General features: G+C 38.2%; 1 protein-coding gene across 3 annotated transcripts in view; it reads right to left on the bottom strand.

Moving 5' to 3' along the window:
• Window positions 1-24,902, bottom strand: part of LOC129762872 (ABC transporter G family member 20) — a 124,362-nt gene that overhangs the window by 17,881 nt on the left and 81,579 nt on the right. For 2 of the 3 annotated variants that reach the window (XM_055761444.1, XM_055761443.1), the window contains 3 exons: window positions 11,000-11,296; window positions 10,713-10,932; window positions 10,241-10,632 (listed from right to left, as the gene is read on the bottom strand). In XM_055761444.1, the coding sequence (XP_055617419.1) occupies window positions 10,241-10,632; window positions 10,713-10,932; window positions 11,000-11,296 (909 nt within the window). Of the gene's footprint in view, window positions 1-10,240; window positions 10,633-10,712; window positions 10,933-10,999; window positions 11,297-11,567; window positions 11,806-24,902 lie in introns of those variants that run through there. The other variant, XM_055761445.1, reaches the window with a different exon arrangement.

Below are 24,902 nucleotides of genomic sequence, written 5' to 3'. Positions count from 1 at the left end.
GTTAAATGGATTTATACATTGTTTGAAATACAGCTCAAAGTTCGCGGGAAAGTGTTATGTGAGATTCAACTAGATGTATGATACCATTTCCCATGAGCATGAATTTGATCAGATGTATACGGCGTGTCGTCCGAACTGTACGTGTGTCACGTCAAACTAACTTAGATTACACCTGACTAGCGTTTGTGCTGATAATGAATAGTATGTATTATCTTTTTTTTTTCTTTGGACGTTGATTCTTGAATTCGGTTAGTTCTTCTGAAGCAAAATGTGGGTTTTATTTCCATCTGTGTTGAGGTTGGTTTAGGTCCCAATTAGAAAAAAATAATCTAGTAAAAATAAAATGCACCAAAAAACTACAAGTAATTCGAGGCAGAAAAATTGGACTAGACCCTGTCAAAGAACGTTGACTAGATATTGGGCCTTATTCCCGAATCCACTTACACTTCACTTTTTTGCGCCTATTCCCGTTTCCACCGATCGTGAAGTGTAAAAATGAACTCCGTGTAGAAAGTGGAGTGGAAACCAGAGTGACCCTGTGTTCATTTCCAATGTCGTTTCTGAGAGAAACGTCAGTTGTATTTTGTTTTGTTTACCTCGAGTAGTGAACGAGTTGTGTAGAAAAAGAAATATGATCGGCGATCTCGATGTGCATGAATCGCTCTGTTTACAAAAACGAGATCTTGAAGTGTAAACCAGAATAACATTGATTGTTGAACTCGGTGTATTCATAATGAATTCTACCAAATGTTTACAGTTGCGTGTAATCCGCAATAAAGTTGTACTCATTCCACATTGTTTTCGCGTGTAGTGTATTCGGGAATGAGGCCCATTGAAAGCTCTGGACATGGAACTGCAAATCTCTAAATTTTCTTGCGAGTACCCGAATTCTCTCGAAAATATTGAAAGCCCGTAATCTCAACATCGTAGCGCTTCAGGAGGTGTGTTGGAATGTTCGACGGAACGATTGTTTCAAGATAGTTCTACTATCTACCAGAGCTGCAGCATTAAACACGAGCTGGGAACAACTTTCATTGTAATTGAGGAGATGCAGAAACGGGTGTCGTTTGGTTGGTAAACGACTGGACTAAGCGTACCATCGGTACTTCGCGTACCTGCAGGTATAAAATAGACCCCACTCGTGGTCCTTAGCTTCGTTCAGTAACTCCTATCCCTACCTCCCCGTGGTGTCGGCTGGGGTACGAGTAACCATAGTGAAGATCGGGTAATCAACTCCGGTGGGATCTTGGTCGTATGCTGACAGGAAAGGGAGTCTATTCGAGCGTCTGTTCATCGTGGAGGTGCGGCTCAAAACAGTGTCTGTTCACCATATCAGGGGCGGATGATCACTGTCTTCGTGCCAGCCTCTTCCAGGACTCTGAAGAGCTGTGCACGTCGGTCATCCGGCGAGACATGGGGTTGGTGCAGGCTTTGCAAGCCATCCGAAAAAATGAAACGTACAGGAAAATTCATAAAGAAATTCGAGACGGGACAATCGGACTAGACTCACGCAAAGAACACGAACTAGAGATTGGAAACTCGGAACATGGAGCTGCAAGTCTCTCAATTTTCTTGCGAGTGCCCGAATTCTTTCGAAACTTTTCAGAACCCGCAATTTCAACATCGTTCTGGAAATAAGATTGGGCGATCTCGGATGGATTTTCAGTAGATCGATCTTTTCCATTCCGATTTCCGAATTTTTGGATCGATCTTTTTACTTGGGAAAATCGAGAAAACCGATTTTTTGCTCTAGACTTTTTCGATCTTTTTGTAGATTTGTTTTTCAGTATACATCGATATCAATCTCACCAAAGACCACCTAACATTTCTTTCAAACGTAATGTTATCATTTGGACCGCAACTTCTACGATTTACTTCCGTACAAATGCTGACAGAGATATAACTAGCGGCAGTTACTGAAACCAACGGCTCATTTGATCACTGAACTAGATGTTGACATCAAACCCAGGCGAAACGTTGTTTTTTGGAACTGGCACCAAAATTAAGAATCGGCTTCGACTAAATGACAGACTCATGGCACGATTGGCTTTAATGGGATCGTTGTCAACTTAGTTCTGGGCAGACATTAGTTATGGAATTTCTAGTAATGCTTTTTCAAAGAATGTATTAAATAAAAACTTTGATGAAGACTCCTTGTCGGCGCAAGATAAATAAATGGATTTTTTTTCTGGACTTAAACATTTTGGTGGCCTACATGCTGAAGAACAAAACAAAATGCTTTTGATGTTCCATTATGAATATGAAATTTGTTTAAAGAGAAGATGAAACTTCTATAGAATAAGCAGATAATATGAAAAAAAAATCGATCTTTAAAAGGTCGATTCGGCAAAAATCGATTCTTTGTTACCGATTTGATCAGTGGATCGATCCCTACACCGTTTGGAAAATCGATTCGACAAGATCGATCTTTATATAAAGATCGCCCAATCCTAGCTGGAAAGGTTCAATAGTGCGATCGTTCCAAGGTGGGTTCCATCTATCAGAACTGCGGCAACTAGCTGGGTATATCTTTCATCGTTATAGGGATGATGCAGTAACAGGTGATTGGCTGGTGACCGGTCAATGAAAAAATGTGCAGATTGAGGATGTGAGGCCATTTCTTCAACATCAGAATTATTAACGTCCTCAGCCCCATCTATCTAACACGGATGACGATAAAGAAGAATTCTAGGCGCAGCTAGAGCGTGAAGACGATCGATGCCCAAAACACGACAACATATGATTTGAACGCTCAGGTCGGCCAAGAAGAGGAGTTCAGACCGGTAATTGGTAGGTTAAGCGCCCATCAGCGAACCAACGAAAACGGCCTAAGACTTATCGACTTCGCTGCCTTCAAGAACCTGGACATACGTAGCACCTTCTTCTAGCACAGCCTCCAATATCGTTACACCTGGAGATCACCTCAGCAAACAGGAACACAAATTGACCACGTTTTGATCGACGGTCGTCACTTCTTGGATATCATCACCGTCAGAACCTATCGTGGCGCTAACATCGATTCAGACCACTATATGATGATGGTCAAACTGTGTTCCTAACTGTCGGTCGTCAATAACATAAGACACCAACGCTCATCATGGTACCACCTATGACGACTGCAGGAGCCGAACGTTGCTGCAACATACTCGCAGCGTCTTGAAGCTGCGTTACCGGGGGTAGACGAACTAGATGCTGCTCCTTTCGATGAATACTGGAACACCTTGAAAACAGGAATTAGCAGCACAGCAGAGACCGTCATCGGGTATAAACAACGAGAACAACGGCGCTCCTGAACGTGGGACGATACAGACTGAAACGAACGCAGCAAACACATCTCTTTCGTGAAAAAAAGCGCCGTTTGGAAGAGAAAGAGTGTGAGGAGATGGAGCTGCTTTATCGTTCTCGAGAATCACGGAAGTTCTTCAAGAAACTAGATGCTTCGGAAAAAGGCGTTGTGTCGCGGGCCGAAATGTGCAGGAACAAGGAAGGAGGTATCTTGACGAACGAACGCAAGATGATCGAAAGGTGGAGGCAGCACTACGATGAACACCTGAACAACGTGCAGACTGGAGACCAAGACGGTGTGGATGAGGACTACACCGGTGCAGTGAACAATGACAACGTGCCACCCCCGACGATGGGCGAAGGTAAGGCTTAATCAACTAAAGAACCACAAAGTAACCGATAAGGATGGCCTCGTAGCGGAATTTTTCCTCCTGGAAAACTTGTAGAGTGTATGCACCGATTGATAGTCAGGATCTGGGAAACAGAACAGCTACTGGAGGAGTGGAATAACGCGGCAATCTGCCCCATCTAATAAAAATGTGACAAGCTGGATTGTGGTAACTATCATGTCATCAAAATCCTAAATGGTGCTTACAAATTCTGTCTCAGATCCTCTTTCGTCGTCTATCGCCAATAGTAAGTATATTTGTGGGAAGTTATCAAGCCGGATTCATGCCCGGTTGCTCGACGACGGAGCAGATTTTTACACTGCTACAGATCCTCCAAAAGTGCAGCAAGTATTAGGTCCCTACGCACCACATCTTCGTTGGTTTCAAGGTCGCATATGATACAACCGACCGACGACAGCTATGGAGAATGATGGACGAACACGGCTTTCCCCGAAAGCAGACAAAACTGATTCAGGCAACGGTGAACGGTGTGCGGTGCAGTATGCAGATCTCAGGTGGTCTATCGGAATCGTTTGAGACTCATGGGGAACTTCGACAAGGCGCAGGACTCTCCTGTCTGCTCTTCGACGTGGCGTTATTCGGAGAGTGGACTTCAACATGCGGGGTAATATTTTCAAAAAGACCAGTTAGTTTTTTTGTCATCATTGACCTACAAAACTTCGGTCAATGAAATGTAGGAAATCGTTCATGTTTATTCATTAATATTTATTCACACAGATGTCAGATGAATCAGATTTAAATAAATAAATAAATAAATAAATGTTTTCATTGAAAATGAAACCGTTTGAAAATCAATCAACGTAGCATTATTACAGAAAAAGAGTTTTTCCAACAATAACTTTTTCATAGTTTTTTTTTTTGAAAAATTACTACTAATGTTTTACTCATAACATTTTCGTGTATGATATATCGCGATTGGTATGTTCTGCAAACTATTTTCCATTTAGAAACATGTCAAGGAAATATCAAACGCGAGAATTTACACACAAAAATGTTACGGATACACATATTTTTTTCAGGAGTCTCCATACAAAAATGCCACATTTTCAGAAACTAAAAAAATATAGAAGTTTTACATCTTCGACAATAGTCTATATTCCAATAAGATATAAAACTAAAACTATTTGGATATTGTATAGGCTACTCATAGAATTTTTTGAGAATTTGAAAAAAAAAATTATAACAAAAATGAATTTCAATTTTTAAAACATTTTTTTTGTCAGTGTTTTTGTTCAACAATTTTTTTAGTTTGTATTGGTGAAAGCATCGTTATTTTTTCGACACTGATGCCAACCAAACATCATCGTAACTGCTATATAAACCACTCAATAAAATGTTATTCCTGAGTCATAGCGTTTCATGTCACGAAAATCAATAAAATAAAATTGTGTTGATATCAATACAATTATTATTTTTACGTTTAATGAGGTTATAATGTAAGTTTCAGCAACTTTAACATTGGTTCTGAAAATTGCAAAGCTCGGAACACTGCGACGGCTGCCTCTGCTGTCAAAAAAAAAGTAAGCGGAAAAGTATTAAATTCAATCAAAATGCCTCGGCCAACGCAGAGAATAGTTGAAGCTCTCCAATGAGGATGTGTGAAAAAAATTCGGTCAACGAAGGAAACTATTAAGGAATTTTCAACATTGAGTTACTGTGCGGAAGAACTTGTTAATACCAAAAGAGCCCCAATTCGCATTCATCGGAACACATCGTTCGTACATTTTACTTAAGTATTAAATTTTTTTTTCTTCAAATGTTTTCTGAGACTTGTGTCAGTGAAGCGCCACACAGTCTCATAAGCAAAAGATCACTTTTTGCGTTCCGAAATCAAAACAAACTGTTGTTTTTGCTTTTCTTTCACAAACACTACTACCCCATGAATACACCTGGTTTTACTAATACTACCACAATGGCTTCATTCCACCTTCACCTTAAGGCTCAGATTTTTCCGTATTGAATGCAAGGCACAATTTAGAGAAAAAGAAGCGCTCAAGGAAGCTGTACAAACATTTGTTAACACTTTCGAATTGACAACAATAACACATGCCAAAGTCATATTATATAGGTTTCGTCAAAAAACTGCAGTACAAACCATCCGCTCTGATGATAAATTATTTAAAAATATGGTATGAAAATTAAATAATACTATTTTTTCACATATCCTATAGTAACATTTAGGTGTGTTAACAAAATATGATAGCGCGGTTATGAAAGATTAAACATACTATCTGGCAATTTTTGATCAAATTCCTGAGCAGAGCACCCAGAAAGTAATTCAAAATCAAGAAGAAGATTGAATTCCCCAACAAGTTTCTTTGTCTGTAAGCCAATCGGAAGTTGTGAACTGGTTGTTTGGCATCGAAATCTCAACTGAGTACGCGTTAGTGCCATTGAAGAAGAAGTAGAAGAAGAAGAAAAAGAAGAGAAAGAAGAAGATGATGAGGTGGATTAGATGGATTGCATATTCTTGGTAAGCTACTACTACATAAATTCCAGCAACCAGTGACTGATTTTGTGCGATTGGTTTGTGTGATTCGAGTTTTGATTGATTAATAAAAAAGATCGCATAGAAACAGGTTTGTCTAAGAGATGAACCAGCCTACGGCTGAAAGTCTCTATAAGAAAGAATAAAAAATAAAAAAAAGTTTTGTATGAACAGCGAAAATGGCGTTAAAATGATTTCCGAGGGCCAATACAACTAAGGACAAGCACATACTGAAGAGAAATAGTGGAGCTACAATTGAACTGATCGATTTCAATCGGAAATGGAGTTCAACAGCCAAACAAGTGGAAAAGATAATGGATGTGAGACAATTAAGGAGTGTATCGGGAAGTAGTCTTAAACATTTAACACGTTATTACACACAAACGGGTGAACTTTTTTTTCATCGTGTAATAATGTCAAAAATCAAAATACAAGTAATTTAGTCGCGGTCATAAAGTTGTTTTCGAAATGTCGCGGATTGATTTGGAAACTAAAAATTCTGCACAATTTGTGTACCGAAAAGGGTGCACCAATACCAAAAAATAGCAAAACAAAATCAAAGTTTGTCCAGAAAGTTTTTAACGAACCTTCGCAAAGTTCGGTAATGAGTGTTCTTTCGAGGATCTCAGCAAAAGTGGACGAAACCCCGGACCAAGTAATCCCGAATTGGACCGAAAAGTTGTAAATTATATTCAAAAGAACAGGTCCGCATCTATTCGTGATTTGGCCAAGAAGTTCAAAACCAGTGTTCGGATGATTCAGCGAATTAAACAGATACATGGTCTCAAGGCTTAAAAGTAGCCAAACAAACACTGGAGTATCAAGATCGCGCTAAAACACGAGCTCGAAAGCTATATGAGCGTATTTTGAACAATCCAATGACAATGACGAAACATATGTCAAAGAAGATTCCAGAACGCGGCCGGGACCTCAATTTTATACCAAATCGATCGGAGAGAATGTGCCATTTGCGGATACGACTGTTGCGATAGAAAAATTCGGCCAAATAGTGCTCGTTTGGCAAGCTATTTGCACGTGTGGCATGCGATCGTTAACTTTTTTCACGAAAGGGACTATGAATGCTCAAATTTATGTGGAAGAATGCTTGAAGAAGAGATTGCTTCCACTTTATAGAAAGCAAGAGGTTCCTCCTCTATTCTGGCCGGATTTGGCATTGGCACATTATGTCAAATCCACTCTACAATGGGTTTCGGAAATCAACATCATGTTCGTCGAAAAAGACCTCAACCCACCTAACTGCCCCCAGCTGCGGCCAATTGAATGTTACTTGGCAATTGTCGATGCTAAGTTCAAGAAGGAAGGTACAGTGTCTAAAAATATGTCAGAGTTCAAGAAGAATTGATCTGCATCGTCCAGAAAGTGCACAAAGGCTGCTGTGCAGAATTCGAATTTTTTGAATTTATTTGCTGTGTAAACTTGATATTATTTAATAAAATTCACTTTTGTAAACACTTTCTGAACGTTTTTAGTTTTATTTTGATGTTTGAAAGTTTAAGGCTACTTTTCGATACACTCCTTGTTATAAAAAAAGGAAATGAAACTCATATTTAAACATCAACAAGATATTCTTATCTGGTTTTTCACGTGCTCGAGCTTTAAATAACAAGCCCCAACTTTAAAAGGTGACTCAAAATTTGATCTTCTTGGATTTTTATTAAATGGTGCATTTAAAATGAATGTACACTCTTAATTTTGTAGGCGAATGCGGGGTAAAACCGCCCCCCTAAGATTTTCAGTTAAACGTTCTTCAGGATTTCCCCTATTTGCTGTGCTACAAATCATTGAGTGTGTATAACTTTTTGAGCGTTTTTCCATCAATTTTTGAAATGATAAAAAAATACATTTTATTTTGCTGGCGGGGTAAGAAGGACTACCCGCGAAGTAGACGGAGCGATACTATTTTCAAACAGTTTAGTCTAGTAAAAGTAACAGGAACAGTGTTGTCTAAGGTACTAAATGTTTAGTGTTGTTCATAAACTACACACAAACTTCTGAAAAGGCCATTCATATTCCACGTGCACAGTTTAAAAAAAAATCGTGAAAAAGTTACCGAATTATCGGAATCTATAAGGACGATTATTCGACTTCCTTATGTACTTTCGGGGCATTTGTGTGTAAAGAGACGAGCAAAAAGATGGTATTTCATTTGATATGAATATCACGAGCAAAAAGATGGTATTTCATTTGATATTATTCAATATCACAACGTGTGGCGCTTTTACCCCATCGAAAATGGTCCGTCTTCTCCCCAGGGCACCTTTTTATATTATTTTGCACTCTACACGCATTTTATAATATATTTTACATACCTTTCCACGCAGGCAAAACCGGAACAATCTACTGAAGGATTAGGATACTGGCAACTAACGGAATATACAGTTTTTGCTGGAGAAATCCCTATTTTGGTTACCTTGAAAATTAGATCGATTGCAACTGCAATGGACGAAAATTTAGTTTTGTTTACAGATCTGATATTTCGTTTGCTCAAGTGTTGCAGGGTGTTTCGAAATGACAAAAATATGCTATTAATGTTTCTTGGGTAGCATATTTGGCAAAATACTGAGGATTTCTTATAAAACTAGAAGTGATCCGTCTTACCCTGTCGGGCGGTCTTATCCCGTCTTCCCCTACATGTGTGCGTGCAGAATGTTGTCTCTATTGTGATTTTGACATATGCTATCCAATTATTAAAATGGCGTCCAAGTAATAGAAGCAACACATCAAAAATTCGATTGCGTGTTGATGGCTGAACTCAGCATAAATTTTTAAAACATATTTTTCAATAATATATTGTTCAGATTATTAATTTTTTGATAATTTTTGTATGGCTATAGCAAAATAATTCAAGTAAAACCGATTGTATGCTCAGTTTGCTTCAAATGAGGTAATAATCGGTTTTACTTGAGACTGATCTGTCGGGTTTTTTTTACCCAGAATGATGATAATGATCAACTCCTACCAAAAACTGTTCAATACTCGAATGAACACTCCGCAACGTATCTTTAGCTAATAGAAAAATAAACATATTGAAAAAGCTGGCGACTTTCAGCACAAAATTTGCATATCAAGACGGTTTTTTTGCAGATTTCCTGAAACGCTCGTGCAAAAATTGACGCGAATCTAAGCTTTTCAAGGCCATTAAAATTGAAGATTGAAGACAACAGATGGCGAAAATACTGGTTTATTTTTTCCGTTGTATATCTGTTGCCAATTTCTTCCTGTCCCCAATGAGGATTTTTTTTTCAAAATAAAACACAATCTGACCACCTGTGTCATTTTGATAGAAGGTATTCCTTGTTTCATCGTTACAGACGAATGCATACATGAGGAAAGAATAAGGAACTAGCCGTATCAATAATAAATTATACTTCCTAACCGCCAGAGACTTTTGTTTTGTTCTATGGCCGAATACGCGTCCCGATGGAATGCGGAAAAAAAAGAAAAAGATGGAACGTGTTCAATAAATTTCAACCATAGAATTATAGAGAATGTCGTTACTAATCCTCAAAATGAGAATGTCCAAATATTGGGCAATTACTACAATACCGTTTGTGGTAATAATCAATTGAATTAGAGATTTTGTCATTTTGACATGCAAAATATTCATAGTGTTCAACAAAAGCCAAAAAGAGAAATGGGAAAAGTAGAGACTAGCTCTTATCACTATGATTTCTATGATGTTGTTCCTTGAATAAAGCATCGATATTCTCTAAAAATCAACGAAGGCTTATTCATAGTCCTAATATTATTTCGAATATTGTTAAATTATTCATTTCAGTAATTGTATGGAATATTTTCTTCGATCTCATGCGTTGCTAACGGTTCCATCAATGTTCCATATGAATTACATGTGCTAGTGTGGACTGTAATGAGTATTTTGATTAACGATAGATTCAGCTTATGTTGTTATTTCAATGTTGGTCAGTATATATTGGAGGCTACTGGTAGTCGATGTTTCGGTTCAGTTGTCAAATAAATGAATAGATTGACACCGGCTGCTAACGATGATGATTATCGTTTGATGGGACATACTTACGCAGGCTGCCGGATCATTTGTAAGTAATTTTTCGAAAGAAGCGCGTTCATTCTTCGTTTGGTTGTAAAGCTCAAGAGCTCTTTTATGGTCTTTGCGATTGGTTTCCCACTATCTTCGTATAAACTTCGACTCATTTCTTTCTTTTCGTTACTAGGCGATGACAAAGGCGGAATAGATTTCTTAATATTTGAAACCACATCTTGTACTGTGTCTATTGATTTTATGCTCCGTATCGTGTGTGATTGTTGTGTATTTCGATCAGCTTCTTCCGATGGACCATGCTTTTGGCAAAGAGTGAGGAATGCATCCTCTAGATTACTACAGCTAAATCGCTCTAAAATATTAGCTGGTGAATCTTCCGCTAGTAGTATACCATTTCGCATTAAACCAATCTGAAAATTATCATAATTAAAACATTACTTTTTTGCATTGCTGTTATAAGACACTGTTTCATATGCTTTCGAAGTCTTACACAAGAGGCCTGTCTCGCTTCTTCGATATAATGTGTAGTAATAATCACAGCTAATTTGCTTGTACTCGTTGTGTCAACTAAATACTGCCATATCCTCTCTCGTAACAATGGATCCAGCCCTACTGTTGGTTCGTCCAAAATTAACAGCTCTGGTTCATGAACCATAGCAGCAGCGAAAGATACTCGCCTCTGTTGACCCCCGCTACAATTTCCGACATGTCTAAAATAGTATATCGGAGAACCATTATTAGAAACAGCCTTCTTTGCCGTTATTCTGTTATTTCTACCGATCATCGCATGGTAGCTCCAAAAGTTCTTTTAGTAATTTGTAGCGTTCTCGTATTTTTTCAGTCGACATTCCATAAATTCTTCCAAAGTAATATATTGTTTCTTTGATCGAAAACTCCTCGACGAGTGCTATATCTTGTGGCATATAGCCTATTCTAGGTCCAGGCACGCCAGATCCCGGCGTTCCGGGTGTACCCCCGAGAACGCTTATTTCCCCCTCATTTAAGAACTTACGACCTACAATACATGATAGAAGCGTTGTTTTTCCGCAGCCTGAAGCTCCCAGCAGTCCGTATCTGAAAGAAAAATGTTTAACCAATAAGCAAACGAAAGTATGTTCATGTATTCGTATATTTTCAAAATATTTTCACAATAGTTTAAGTGTTTCTGTCATATACTTCTATTTATATTTGATTAACTAACCCAACTACTTACTAATTAATCATATACGTGTTCAAACATCTAAATGAACCTTGAGATCATACAATGTGCAAAGTAAAAAGAACCTTTTCGATATCATGAACCTGTTTTTGATCGGGGATTTTTTTCATCGTGGTGGTAGTATACCTTATGCGTGATAATGTTTGCACCATCGTATAAATAAGGTTCCCGTTTCACCTGTGCACACAATGCTTTGGTTATCTTTGCATGCACGTAAGCTATAATTCATATCAGAATAGGCTGCGAGCAAAAGAAACCGATTTCCTTAGTTTTACAGTTGCATCATGACGAAGTCGTATTTGTCGTGTCGTACAGTAAACATTTACTAACTAGGCGAAAAGGGAAGACCACTTATCGACATTCGCGTTTTAACTGGTCCAGCTTGTTAAACGTCAAACAAAATCGAGGGGAACTTCAATGAATTGTTTGATTCGCGTTGTTCATGTAATTGGATAAACAAAAGACAAAAGATAAACAAAATGGAAGTTTGGAAAATGGAAATGGAAGACAACAGGTATGAAATATAATTTTCAATTTTCATAACATTTCAAATTACATTCGAATGCCCCTCACAGCAAATCTTTCATTTGAATATGGCGTCGATTGTTTAAGAAACTGCTTCCAAAATTCTGTCCAAGGACCAGTTAACGTTCGCCCAGTTAAACAGCAGACCAGTTAAACCAGGACCAGTTAGCGAACGATTACTGTATTTGTTCATACGCACAAATGTCGCAAAAAAGACATTTCAATCACCGTGGGTGTGTCCCTGTTGACCGTGAAAAGGATCTTAGACCGATAAAAGAAACTATCCACGAAGGTGGCCGCAGGTCGTCCAAGGTCAGCTCGAATTCCGAGGGTTATGGCTCCCATCAAAAAGAAGATTCTGGCGAATCCGGTGCGTTCAACGAGGAAAATGGCGAAGGAATATGGAATCAGAGACTTTACGGCACGGAAGATCGTAAACGATGATAGCGGGACGAAGTCGAAAGCTCGAAAAAATCTCACATGATTACCAGCCGCATCCGGGAGCTACGAGTCGTGCGCTGTACGCTGAAAGATCTTGAGGAAGCGAAAAAATCCGGTAATCCTGTTCACCGACGAGAGCATGCTTAACGTCGATCCCATATAAAATTTCAGAACCGAACGCTACATTAGTTCACTCCCGGTAAAAAACGTGGCCGACGAGTATAAAACATGTATCTGACGACGAATCCTGCTAGCGTTATGGTGTTAGGATTAATGGCTTCCGATGATAAAAAATGAACACGGTGTTCATTCCAGAAGGCGACAAAATCAACACGAAGTTCTATATCGGGATTTATAAGCAAGTATGTTCGTCAGTGGATCAAAGAGCAGTAAGGCCGCAAATCAAATGTTGTATTTAAATAAGAGTGGGCACCTTGCCACATCTCGAACCGCACTCAGAAGTGGTTGCAGGAACATCTGTCGTGTGTTAGGATTAATGGCTTCCGATGATAAAAAATGAACACGGTGTTCATTCCAGAAGGCGACAAAATCAACACGGAGTTCTATATCGGGGTACTCGGCTGACGGAGAAAGAATTATAAGATCGTTGAAGATGACACTCACTCTAATGTGTAAATCGCACAGAATTGGATCGATCTGCGGAAGCGGAACGGAATGTCATAAAAATGGGCAGAAAATGGTGTCCAATCAAGAGGCGCGCTAAAATTTCTCTGAGGCTGGAAGGCCAAATAAGATATGATGTTACGCGAGTTAACGACCAAACTATCGGAGGAATTTTCTGACTGCCTAACACCACCATTGATGGAAGCTATAATTAAATTCAGCGAATCATATTTCAGATAACGGCCATCGGACGGAGCGTAGCGGAGCGTATGTTTATTAAAAAAACACCAAAGCGTCCGTGTGTTTTCTCTTCGACTGTCCTAATCTCATATAAAATAAAAACTGAATGTTCAAAATTTTGAATGAATTTTGGTATAAATAATTGAAGAAACTTCAAGGAAAACCCTTGAAGTAATCCAAAACACTGATGATAATACCAAATATTAGCTATGGATTCTCTTCGAATTCCTCAATCTTTTCGTTGAAATTTGAAAATTTGTCTGATCATTTTCATAGTTTTCCTTATTTTGTTTCCAAAATGTGAATTTATTTTCGGTTTTAAAGTTCATTACCACCAATAAAATATTCTGTCCAACATGCACACAAAACAGTAATAAGATGTGCTTCAATTTCAAAAAACATAAAAATGGGATGAGGCTAAACGATTTGCCACTATAGTACATAATTGTCACCACGTATCAAAATACATGGAGAATAAGTGTTTTTACAGTCGGTGAGGATCACAAATAATAGCCACTTTGTAGTCGGGTAAGTGACGATACATTTGTTGCATCGGTGTAAAACTAAATATAAACCAAAAGACAACACTAGTTGAAACTTGTTTTTTTTTTCACGGAAAAGCTTAAACTGATGAAATCAGTTTAAGGGATGAGAGATCATATTACCATATCAGACTATACGAATAGTACAAGGGATTCAACGCCTTAACTTTAGTTTTGAAAAAAAAAAAACATTTTATGATATCTAAACCGCTTTTAAACACTTTGTATTGAGCCTAAGCTTCAGCTTGCATAGACTGAACACTTTGTAGTTGCTCTTTGTGATTGACCTGAACCATCAAAATTATACAAATAACACACTGAATTGATAGGGAAGACGGGGTAAGACGGCCACCCTAAGCATGGAGTACAATCAAACACAATGTTTACAAAATTGTAGCATTTCTTCATGTCAGCATGTTTTCTTCATGTTTAGAATATTTTCCACAATCACGTTGATTTTCAGAAAGTTTATTTCTTATTTCATGATGTTATATGATAAATCAAAAAAGGTATGAAAATGGTGCTACTAAAATCATGCCGGGTAAAGTTGGCCACCACTAGGGGCGAGACGGCCACATGAATTCACTCGTGATTCTAGCCTCTATACGATAACTGTTCGCGGCAAAATTTAGTTCGCCGCTGTACTTTAGATCGACGTGACGAGAGTGATAGGTGTTCTTTTCCCTGAATCACCTATAACGTGCTTAATACGCAGCTCTTATCATAATAACAAAATTATTATATGTGACATCTGAAAACAAATCAAATTTATCATGAATGTGACCTCGAGTTATGCAACTAACAATTACCCAACTCAATTGTTAGTTGCATAACATGCGTTCAAATGATATCTTCCACGGCAAATCACATCTCTTAAGGCTCATTTTTAAGTTTGCTAGTAGCTGACTTGACAGTGAGCAGCTACTAAGCCGGTGAATTCGCTTGACAATTGGTTGACTCGTCTTGTCCGTTCACACAGTGTGAGCTGCTGGCGAGAAACTAGACACTACAGCACGGATTTACCAGGGATGCCAGGTGATTTTTCAAATGTCCATCAAATAGTCAGTAACAGCAATCATATTCGAATTGACAGATGATTGATCCGAAATCGACTTCTCTATTGGCAGTTTTCGTCTCTATCCTCTCTATCCGAAAACAGCAGAAAGCAACAAATACAATATTGAACAAACTTTACGATGATGATCCTCGAGAGTACAGAGCAGTGTTGAGAATAAAACCTGAACAAGTGGAAACACTGTTGGATTTAATTGCTCCAAAAATATTCATGAGGGATGATATACCTGCAAGAGTGAAATTATAAATGACATTGATGTACCTTGCTTCTGGAATATCATTCAGATTATTGTCGATATTTTTTAGTATCTCGAAAGCATCCATAGCTAAGATAATCCCGGAAGTATATGATACTCTAAATGATAGTCTAGAATTTTTTTTTAATTTTATTTACACCGCATTGACAACAGCTTCATGTACAAATTTGTTAAATGGAAATGATAGTAGATTTACAGGTGGAATGAATAAGCGTCAAAAATCAAAATAATGAATGAAAATGGACTTTTTCAAATCGAATATGTATTCTGTTTCTTATAACAATACTTTTTTTTGCAAGTGGTGAGTGAATTTTGAATGAAAATTGTGTCTGATAATGATTTTATATTATAGATTCTCAAGCAAACTATTTCAAAAAGAAAGCGTGCAAAACAAAATAACACCGATTTCGATTAGAGGCTATGAGGGTTTTATTTGTTTTTTCAATAATTTTCAAGTCTGTTCATAGCTTCGCATATTTTTATATACCTTCAAAATGGAAACATTTCTTTAAATTTGGCATCCCTGATTCGAACGATAAATGTTTTTGACGCCTTCCGGTATGCGAGTGCGAGTAAAATCAAAAAACTTTGAAGTAGCTCGAACGTCAGATCTCGCATGACACTAACCGGCATGATATGTTCACACGATGTGAGTAAATATACTGCAGTAACTATCTAGGTCGACTCGTATGCTGACTAGCACCGTATTAACTAGGCTTTACAATAGTGGCTGTCTTAACCCCGGTATGAGTGGAGTAAAAGTTCCTCAACAATTCAATGAAATGCTTTGAAAACATATCGTTGTGTATATAAGCACACTTTACAGACCTGTGTGTTTACTATTATAGCATTGATTCCACGAGATATGTACATATTCACCACTAAAACACTAAATTTCTAGCAAGTAAAATTATAAATCGGTGCTCGTCGCCATCTGAAAAGTTTTTTTTTATTGTTTATCATTACGTTTCACCTATACACACGCGTTAATGGGTATACATAATTGAGTGTAATGCAATACACTAAAATAATGTATTATAATACAATAATCTAGAGACTGGCCATCTTACCCCTGGTGGTTGTCTCCCCCGCCTTCTCCTACTTGGGAGAAGCAATACATTCTCAAAGCGCAAGGCAAGTTGATTCGAACTTTAAATAATCAATAATGCCGCCAGTCACGTCCTTACAATTCTTCAAAATTCATAATTTTAATAACTTCTACAAAAGTCCAAAATAAATCCTATTTTAGGACATTTTCGATGTGACCACCCCTTTTTTCGATAACGCATTTTAAACGGTGAACAAAATTCTTCATTCACAACTCTAATATTACGACTTCGATGCTGTTGCAAATCCGAGTTATTTCTTCTTTAAGTTCCTCCAAATTTTGTGGCTTATTACCATAGCAACGGTCCTTCACGTACCCCCAGAGGAAGAAATCGACGACGAGAAATGTTGAAATTTTTACCATGAGAGAACAATGTTTCATTAAGGATTCGATTGCTCGAGTAATACGAATTCACTAAAAATACACGTTCTTGTAAATTGTACATCTTGACACTAAAAACCATCCGATCAGACTGAACGAGTAGCCGAATATTATCGTCCCGAAGTGGGTAATGCAGTGTTACCATCGACGGAGCAAAACAAACCGCTAGCTCATAAATCCTTCACATGTTTTGACACGCAGGTAATCTAGGCAACACATTTACAATGAAACGGTCCAAAAATATACAGGGCGTTAGGTAGCTCGATATTGGCATTGCATCCGTTTGGAAACAAAAAATAGTAGAGCAGAAGTACTCATTATCGCAATAGTACCTATTATGGTAATGCGAGTGAGTTTTTTAATTATTTTAGAAAACAAATCTTAATGGCTCTAATATGATTTTTAAATATCAGAAATCTCTCCTTTGTCGATTTTGGTGTTTGATTCCATGCAAAACATTTGTCTTTTATTGATAAATCTAGTTTAAAAATAGTGTGCTCCATTGTTGCTTGTTTCTTAGGATTTTGAAATAATGAAATACAGTGTAGACGCATACATTACAACTTTCTTGATATTGTGATTCGACCAATTTATACGAGTTTATCGAAATAAACTTGTATTTTTGTATCACCATAATTGTAGACCGTATTGTTTACCGAAGGTCCACAAAAATCCTGTTGGAATGCGACCCATCTCCTCAAACCTCCGAACGCCCACGGAAAAAATGGCCGGGTGGTTGGTGGAGGAGATGAAGAAATATTTCCCTAACCCACGGGAGAAGCATTAAAAATTCCGTGGATCTTGTAAAACAGCTTGAAGGATTTAAGGTAAGACGCGGGGAAATTTTAGTTTCGTTCGACGTTGCAGCCCTTTTCCCTAGCGATATGTTAATGATATTTTCGCATCGGTGAAAGAACGCTACCGAACCGTTGTCTTGCTAAACTCTAGACACTATTCAATTACATTCACTTGTGAAAAAGAACGGGATGGAAAATTGCCTTTTCTGGATTTAGAGATTACCAGAGAAGAAGACAACACCTTAAAATCTGGAATCCACTGTAAACCAACTTTCACTAACCGCTTCATAACAAGTGATTCCAACCATTTTGGTGGACAAAAACAAGCCGCCTTCCACTCCATGGCACATCGCCTTTACAATGTCAGATTTACAAAGCGGCCACAGTAAAAGGTTTTGGAAAGGAATTTGTTGAGAAGATTCTCCGAAAACACAAACGCAAGAAATACACACAAGACATCCCAACACTACAGCCGGAGATAGATGACATGAAAAGAATAACGCCATCAAAAACACGTTCAAACGACAAGGACTACACATAGTGTACAAAAGTGGGAATACACTCCGTGATTTATTGTGTAACCTCAATGACAAGATTCCTCCCGATGAGGAATCCGGGATCTACGAAATACCGTGCCGAGATTGCCCCCCTGTATACATCGGGCAAACTCGCAGGAAAATGAGGGTTCGCATAAGGGAAATCGATTGTAGTTTGTAGTTGTTGTAGTCATGTAGTTTGAGTCTCGAAGTCTTGGCAGGAGTAACCCCGCTTACTCTTCGGTTCACAGAGTTATCCTACAGATTTCTCATCCGTTGCAAGATCATGAATCCATTGGTGATTGATAACTTCGAAAATCTACTCCAACTGACTCCTCAGTCAAGTTTTATGTCTTTTTACCATGAGTAGCTTACCCACGACGTGCACCCCTTCACCAAGCATCTCCAACCAAGTTTGCTTCTCATACTTTTGCAATTCTTCTGTCATTTTCTATCTGTCCATGCAACAGCAGAGTCAGCAGAGTACTAAAACGATACTTCGAGAACCTAACCATCGACCGGAAGGTGAAGAACGGCAAAAATGGATGCTCCGTCAGCGAAAAAGATCACAAGCGCGTAGTTAAGCAGTTTTGCAATTTTGCCAAAAGGTACATGGTGTGGCAAACGATCTGCTCTTGCGGAAAGCGGAGCGCCCCCTTCGTGATGACCGGCACGGTAAACGGGCAGGTTTACTTTAAGGAGTGCCTACAGAAGCGCTTACTACCACTATTGAAGCAGCACGAGGGCCCGACCATCTTCTGGCCGGATCTCGCTTCGTGCCACTATTCAAAGGACGTGTTGGAGTGGTACGAAGCAACGGGGTCACCTTCGTACTAAAGGAAATGAACCCGCCCAACGCGCCGGAGCTTCGCCCAGTAGAGAAATATTGGGCGATTATGAAACAGGCCCTCCGGATGAACCCAAAAGTTGTCAAATAGGAGGCGGACTTCAAGAGAAAATGGATTTCTGTTAAAAAAAAACTACAACCTGACGTTGTACAGAACCTTATGGACGGGGTAAAGAGGAAGGTGCGAGCATACGGGCTTGGGCTCGAAGTATGAATAAAAAGAAAATGCCAAAAGTTGTTTAATAGTTTTTATTTTACTGTCTAAAATTTTCAAAAGGATCGGTTTCTGGGCGAATTTCTACAGCGTTTTTTCCGTGATGCAATTTGATGTGACACACCCTTTAGTTGTAAGCAAACATTGTCAAAATATTGAACTCTCGGCCCCGTTAGGCCGAGGACATAGTGAATGCGACGCGATGTGGGCGCGGGCTCGATTGCTGGAAAGCTCTTTCGTTCACGAATGCGGAAATCAAATGCAAACCGCCCGGACCTGACATAGTAAACACGATGCGAACGCGATTTCAATGCGGCGAAAGTGTGTGTGAAGTGTTTTGTCGCGAGTGAACGCAAGTGGTGGTTGCCAGACGATTTTCATAAATATGTTCACAATTGAACTCATCGAACGAAAATAAAGATTGAGTTGTTAAATTATTATTTTCGTTTTGTTCGATGAATTATATAACTTTTCTCTAATTTACATAATGCATACAATGAAAACATTACGTTAAGGGCTTTCCAATTACCATGTTCACAGATAAAAACCATCTCACAATTCAACTGTTTACAAAATGAAGACATGTTATCATATTTGGCATCCTTGTGCTAGGTTGTTTACATGTAGAATGGATTGGAATGAAACATCAAAAAACGCGCGATCTAAAGCGATCAGTATGTCATAGCACGCGATGAGCTCCAATTAATCGCTCCGCATCGCATCGCATCGCACCGCACCGCGTTTACTATGTCCTCGACCTTAGGCTGACGTCATATGAGCCTTAATAAAAATATATATTTTGGATAAAAAAAAAGTAGTTTGATGAGTACAACACAACTGAAGTAATTGAAATTTATGAGATAAGATGGTGGTGGAACTAATAATATTTGCCAGTTGCAAATCGTTGTGTGCAAATATTTTTAGAAATGGAAAATGAATTTCTATAGTGTAACTTGGCTTACTTATTATATTTTATGTGTGTTTAGTAATACCACATCAGTTGGAATGATTTTTCCATGATGATTTAACAAAGGCCTGTTACGCCCTAGCTGCCCGCATGGACTCCTCTAGTCCTCTCAGGGTCGGCTCAATCACAGCTAGTAAGATCAACTCGAAAAGGGGGAACACTCGTGGTTTATAATTTTCGACGGCTTTTATTTACCGAATCCTAACGTCCCTATTTCTTTAACTTTATTTTACAATTACTCACAGGTGTTTATGTGGTGTGTCTGGGCCCGCCGTTGACTACTCTGGTCGCTGCTTCGGTTCCGTCCAGGACCGTTCTGGATCTGGGTCTGCTGCTTACTGGAATATCCGGTTACGTGGATTCTGCTTCACGGGTTTGTTGCGATCCCTTTACCAGGATGTAGGTTCACCGGAGTATCTAACTCCGTTCTGTCAGGATAGTATCCGGGTTCAATCCGGGAGCTCACCTGCTCGGTTGGATGCCATCTCTTCAACAGGAGTTAAACTCGTTACTAGACGATTTTGGTGGGTCTATTTCGCCTCACTGGCACTTTTCGACTTTGGGCTTTTATTTTGTCCGAAGTTCAGTGAAAACTCTCACTTCACAATTCGAGGTTCAATATATACTTTTTACGTGAGCGCGTCTGTTCTTCTTCCGGTGGCTCAAGCAAGTGCCCGAGTTCATCATGGCGGAACTCCGAGGAGCCCGCTGAGTCACCATCGGGTCGAGTCACACCGCATCTCGTACAGTCGTACCAATCGCTGCGATGAAAAAGTGTGTCGTATTGTGTTGTATGGGCTGTGTATAACACCTAAGTTTGTGTTGTGTATATATATATATATATATATATATATATATATATATATATATATATATATATATATATATATATATATATATATTTATGCCGTCTTCCTAATATCTAGATATCTTTTCAAATTTATTTATTATTCTTTTTTATTATATTCATGTTTTTACCAATTTTATATATTCGTATATGTGTCCTGGTTAGCTATGAGTGTGTTCCACCGTTTTTTAATGAAAAATGCAATTTATTTTTAAACGTGGGAGGGGAGAAGCCTCAAACAACCCGAGCAAACAGGTGACCTGTCACAATGAACAATATGTGGATAGCGGAAAAGGCATGACTCAATATTGGAATCATAAATAATTGTCAAATAGAAGTTTTATCTGGATTGTGACAAAATTCATGAGAAAATTCCCAAAAAAAAAATCCAATTACTAAATATTATTTTGTGGTAGAGAACTTTAATACAATGATTGATATTCTTTGCATATTTAACTTTAAAGTCCTTACTCTTATTCGTCCACTATTAAAATTATTTCAATAAAAATCTCAATATTGTAGAAGATTCAAGATCAAGATCCTTCGCAGAAACCTTCATTCTCCATTGAAGAATATTGATTCTGAACGGAGAATTTAATCATCGTTAGTTATTTGTAAAAATATGAAAAATGTAAAAAATGTAAAAATGTGTTTATATCTCCCAAAAATGTAAAATGTTTCTCCCAGTTTCATATTCGCAAATAAAGAGCTGAATATCCGGCTGTAGACTATTCGCCCATCCAGCCTCGAAGCTTGCTGGATATCCGGTATTCGGCCGTGTTCCTTTCAATCGATTATTAGTAGTAGTGATACAATTATAAGTTCTTCTCAGAACTAATTTCCGAAAGAGTTTCTGTTGTTAATATTGAAAATTCAAGCGTTCTCACCCGACCAGAGCCTTCGCTCTATAGCTATCAACAAAATATCGTCTATTATAGGTTTTGTTGTATGGCATCTCGACATTAGATCTTCGTCGTCTATGGGCTTTGACAACAATAATTTTCGCGTAGCTTTTGAAAACAACCTATTTGCATTGATCAACACTCTCCTTCATTAAAAACTCAGCAGTAGAAACATTTCCTGATAAGTTCGATATCAGGAGTATAGAAAAGAACCTTGTTTATCAAATTATGTGGCGCAAAATCTGTTTGCAAGGCCGTGGTTAAAGTAAGAGAATGTCAATGAACATGATCGATCAAATCAAATCGGACCTTTTCAATAGGTAAGGAACAATTGCCGAATAATAAAAAAAAATAATAATAAATAATGAATCTTGTACAGAATTTATTGGAGTTTTCAAAACTGTCTTGCAATTTCGAAATAATCGCATTATTGAAAAATTCTTCATTAGAAAAAGGGAAATTTTTCATTCTATCGAAACCTTTTCCTGTAGTAAAATGATCTACAGGAGCGTTCTTGGAATGAATTCTGTTTGACAACGTTAATTGGATTTGATATCGACTTGGTTAATAAAATACATTGTTTTTTTTTTCCAAAATATATATTTTTATCAAGGCTCATATGGCGTTAACCTCACAGGGCCGGGAGTTCAATACTTTGACAATTTTTCTTATTATCTATGTTAGTAATATGTAACCGATTACTCGCGGTTGGCTCGAGGTTAGTATTACAAGTGTTTTCGTAATTCGGATGTTGCTGTCTCCAATGCTCTGTACGTGTGCCCGACTCGGGATACTTCCTATTGGGATGCAGCTGACCCTTGATCAGCAACGCCCCCCTAGTCTGTACCTCATATCTAGCGTGGTGCGTCTTTCTCGACTCGAGGAATCCAGGATAGAATGGTCACTAGCCGGCGCAATCATCAGTTCATGTAGAGTTGTCATGAGCGGTACAACCTTTGGCTCTTGTTGAATCATCAGTGGACTGCACAACCTTTGGCCCGTGTATCTGTAAAGAGTGTGTGTATGTATTGCCGCGACTAAGTAAAAGTTTATCGATCGGATAGGAGGGATATAAAACGGGGACACAACGAAGGAAACATCATTAAACGTTGACATCGGCGTTCCTGAGGAACAGGTATAGATGAAGCAGAAGATCAGGATCACGGCTACCTAAGATATCCCGGACGGGGATCTCCGATTGTCTGCCTTGTGCTCTCAGTGCTCTAGAGAGCTGAGTTACAATACATTGTTAATCTACAAAATTTTAGAAAACATAAGAAACCGATTTTTTTCCAATTTCTTTCCAATATTGTTATCCACTACACCTACATATAACAATATAGGAACATTCAAGTATTACATCTAAAAACATAAAATTTGTAGCTTCCAAATGACGTATCTCCATCTTCATGCGCTGTTTTTCACGGTGTTACAGCATTTCTGAAATAACTTTAAAAAATTGACTTCGTGCTCTGTTCCTTTAGTTTTTTGTTTGACATTGTTTCCCACTGCTTGTTGATAACGAGTCACGCGTGAGCTTGAGCTTGAGAACCGAAGTTCACTGTAGCTTGGGAAACTAAATAAATTCCGGTGTTACATCGAGTTGGTGCGTTTGTTGCAAGAGCCAGGAAAAACGCACTGAACAAATGCGAAGTAATCAGAAACTGTTCACAAACATGTAGGGTAACACGGGGTGCGTTGGACATACGGGGTGATTTGGACCACCCCTTTATCTCAAAAAGTACGGCTCAACTATTATTTTTTATAATGTCATCTCCTTTTTTTGTTGAACCCTATGTACCTAACGTGAAAAAACATTGATAAAATTTGACAGGTTGAAGGACACGATAGCATGAACAAAGCAAGCACTTTTATGGTAAATGTGAGTTTTCCTATCGTGGTTTTAAGGTTTACCCCGCTGATTAAACAAATTTTCGTGTATTGTGCAGTAAGGTTTTGTTCAGCTATAGACGAGGAACAATTTGATGCAGCGAAACCTTAAGTTTGATAACAAAAAATGAAATTAATTGCATTTTAATTTTTGCATGTTGTGTGGGGTGACATGGACTGGTCTCTGTGGGGTGAATTGGGGCTACAGGTTTGAGGCTTTTCTTTGGTCTAATTGATCACAGATGCCTCTGAATTACAAACAGAGAATGGGCAGACAACGTTGGAAGTAGGAGGAGCTTGAAAGAGCAACGCAGGCCATCAAGAACGGATTTTCTTTGACTAAGCATCGAAAGTGTTTGAAAATGTTCGAACAACAGTGAAAAGACCCATACAGAATACGAGATGGTCTCAGTCCAATGTTTTTGGTCTGGAATCTGGCCAAGACACCTGGTATCGATCCCAGAACACTAGTACTGATTGTAACATTATCTCAACATACTTTACATAAACATAAGTATGTTTTTTTCGATGAAACACACACCGGACCAAATCACCCCGCATTAAATTGTAATGTCCAGAAATCATCTCTTTCATTTTATTATATATTTGGTAATTTGAAGCTTGATATAATTATTAAACATTATTGATTGAGTGAAAACAAGTTTAGCTCAATATACAATGTGACTTTTTTATTTAGACCGTATTGGTTTGGAAATATTAGGCGATTTGCTTAGGTGGTCCAAATTCCCCCCATTTCCCCTACACATTGCATATAAGGTGAATGAAAATCATTCATAGTCAAAATTATTAATGCTAAGCTAGATGGAATATAAAATTTGTTTCTTCTATTCTATCGATATTTTGCAAACATCACCAATCAGACACTAGTTATTGCCATTTGAATTTTGTTCGTTCTTGAAATAGAAGCATATTTTAGCTCAAAATGCTGCTGGCAAAACAATCTTGAATTCAAATGCCATTTTTTCATGGTTTCATATGGCACAAAAAGTAAAGGTTAATCACAAAAACATAGCAAAAAAAATCACACGGAAGCTATGTTCACCTTGTGTATATTTCTCTGCAGTTTTACAGTTGTTGTATGTCGTATCGAATGAAAATCTATCGAATATACGAAATAATTCTCATTGGATTAGTACTGAGCGATCTTGGATCGACAATTTGGAAAAATCGCGAAAATCGATGTTTTTCTTTCGATTTTTTGCTCTTAGAAAAACTTTATGTAAATTTGTTTCTCAGCGTACATCGATT

The sequence above is a fragment of the Toxorhynchites rutilus genome, chromosome 1 (genome assembly GCF_029784135.1).
Source record: "Toxorhynchites rutilus septentrionalis strain SRP chromosome 1, ASM2978413v1, whole genome shotgun sequence".
Classification (NCBI taxonomy): Eukaryota; Metazoa; Arthropoda; class Insecta; order Diptera; family Culicidae; genus Toxorhynchites; species Toxorhynchites rutilus.
This window is presented reverse-complemented; position numbering and strand designations above follow the sequence as displayed.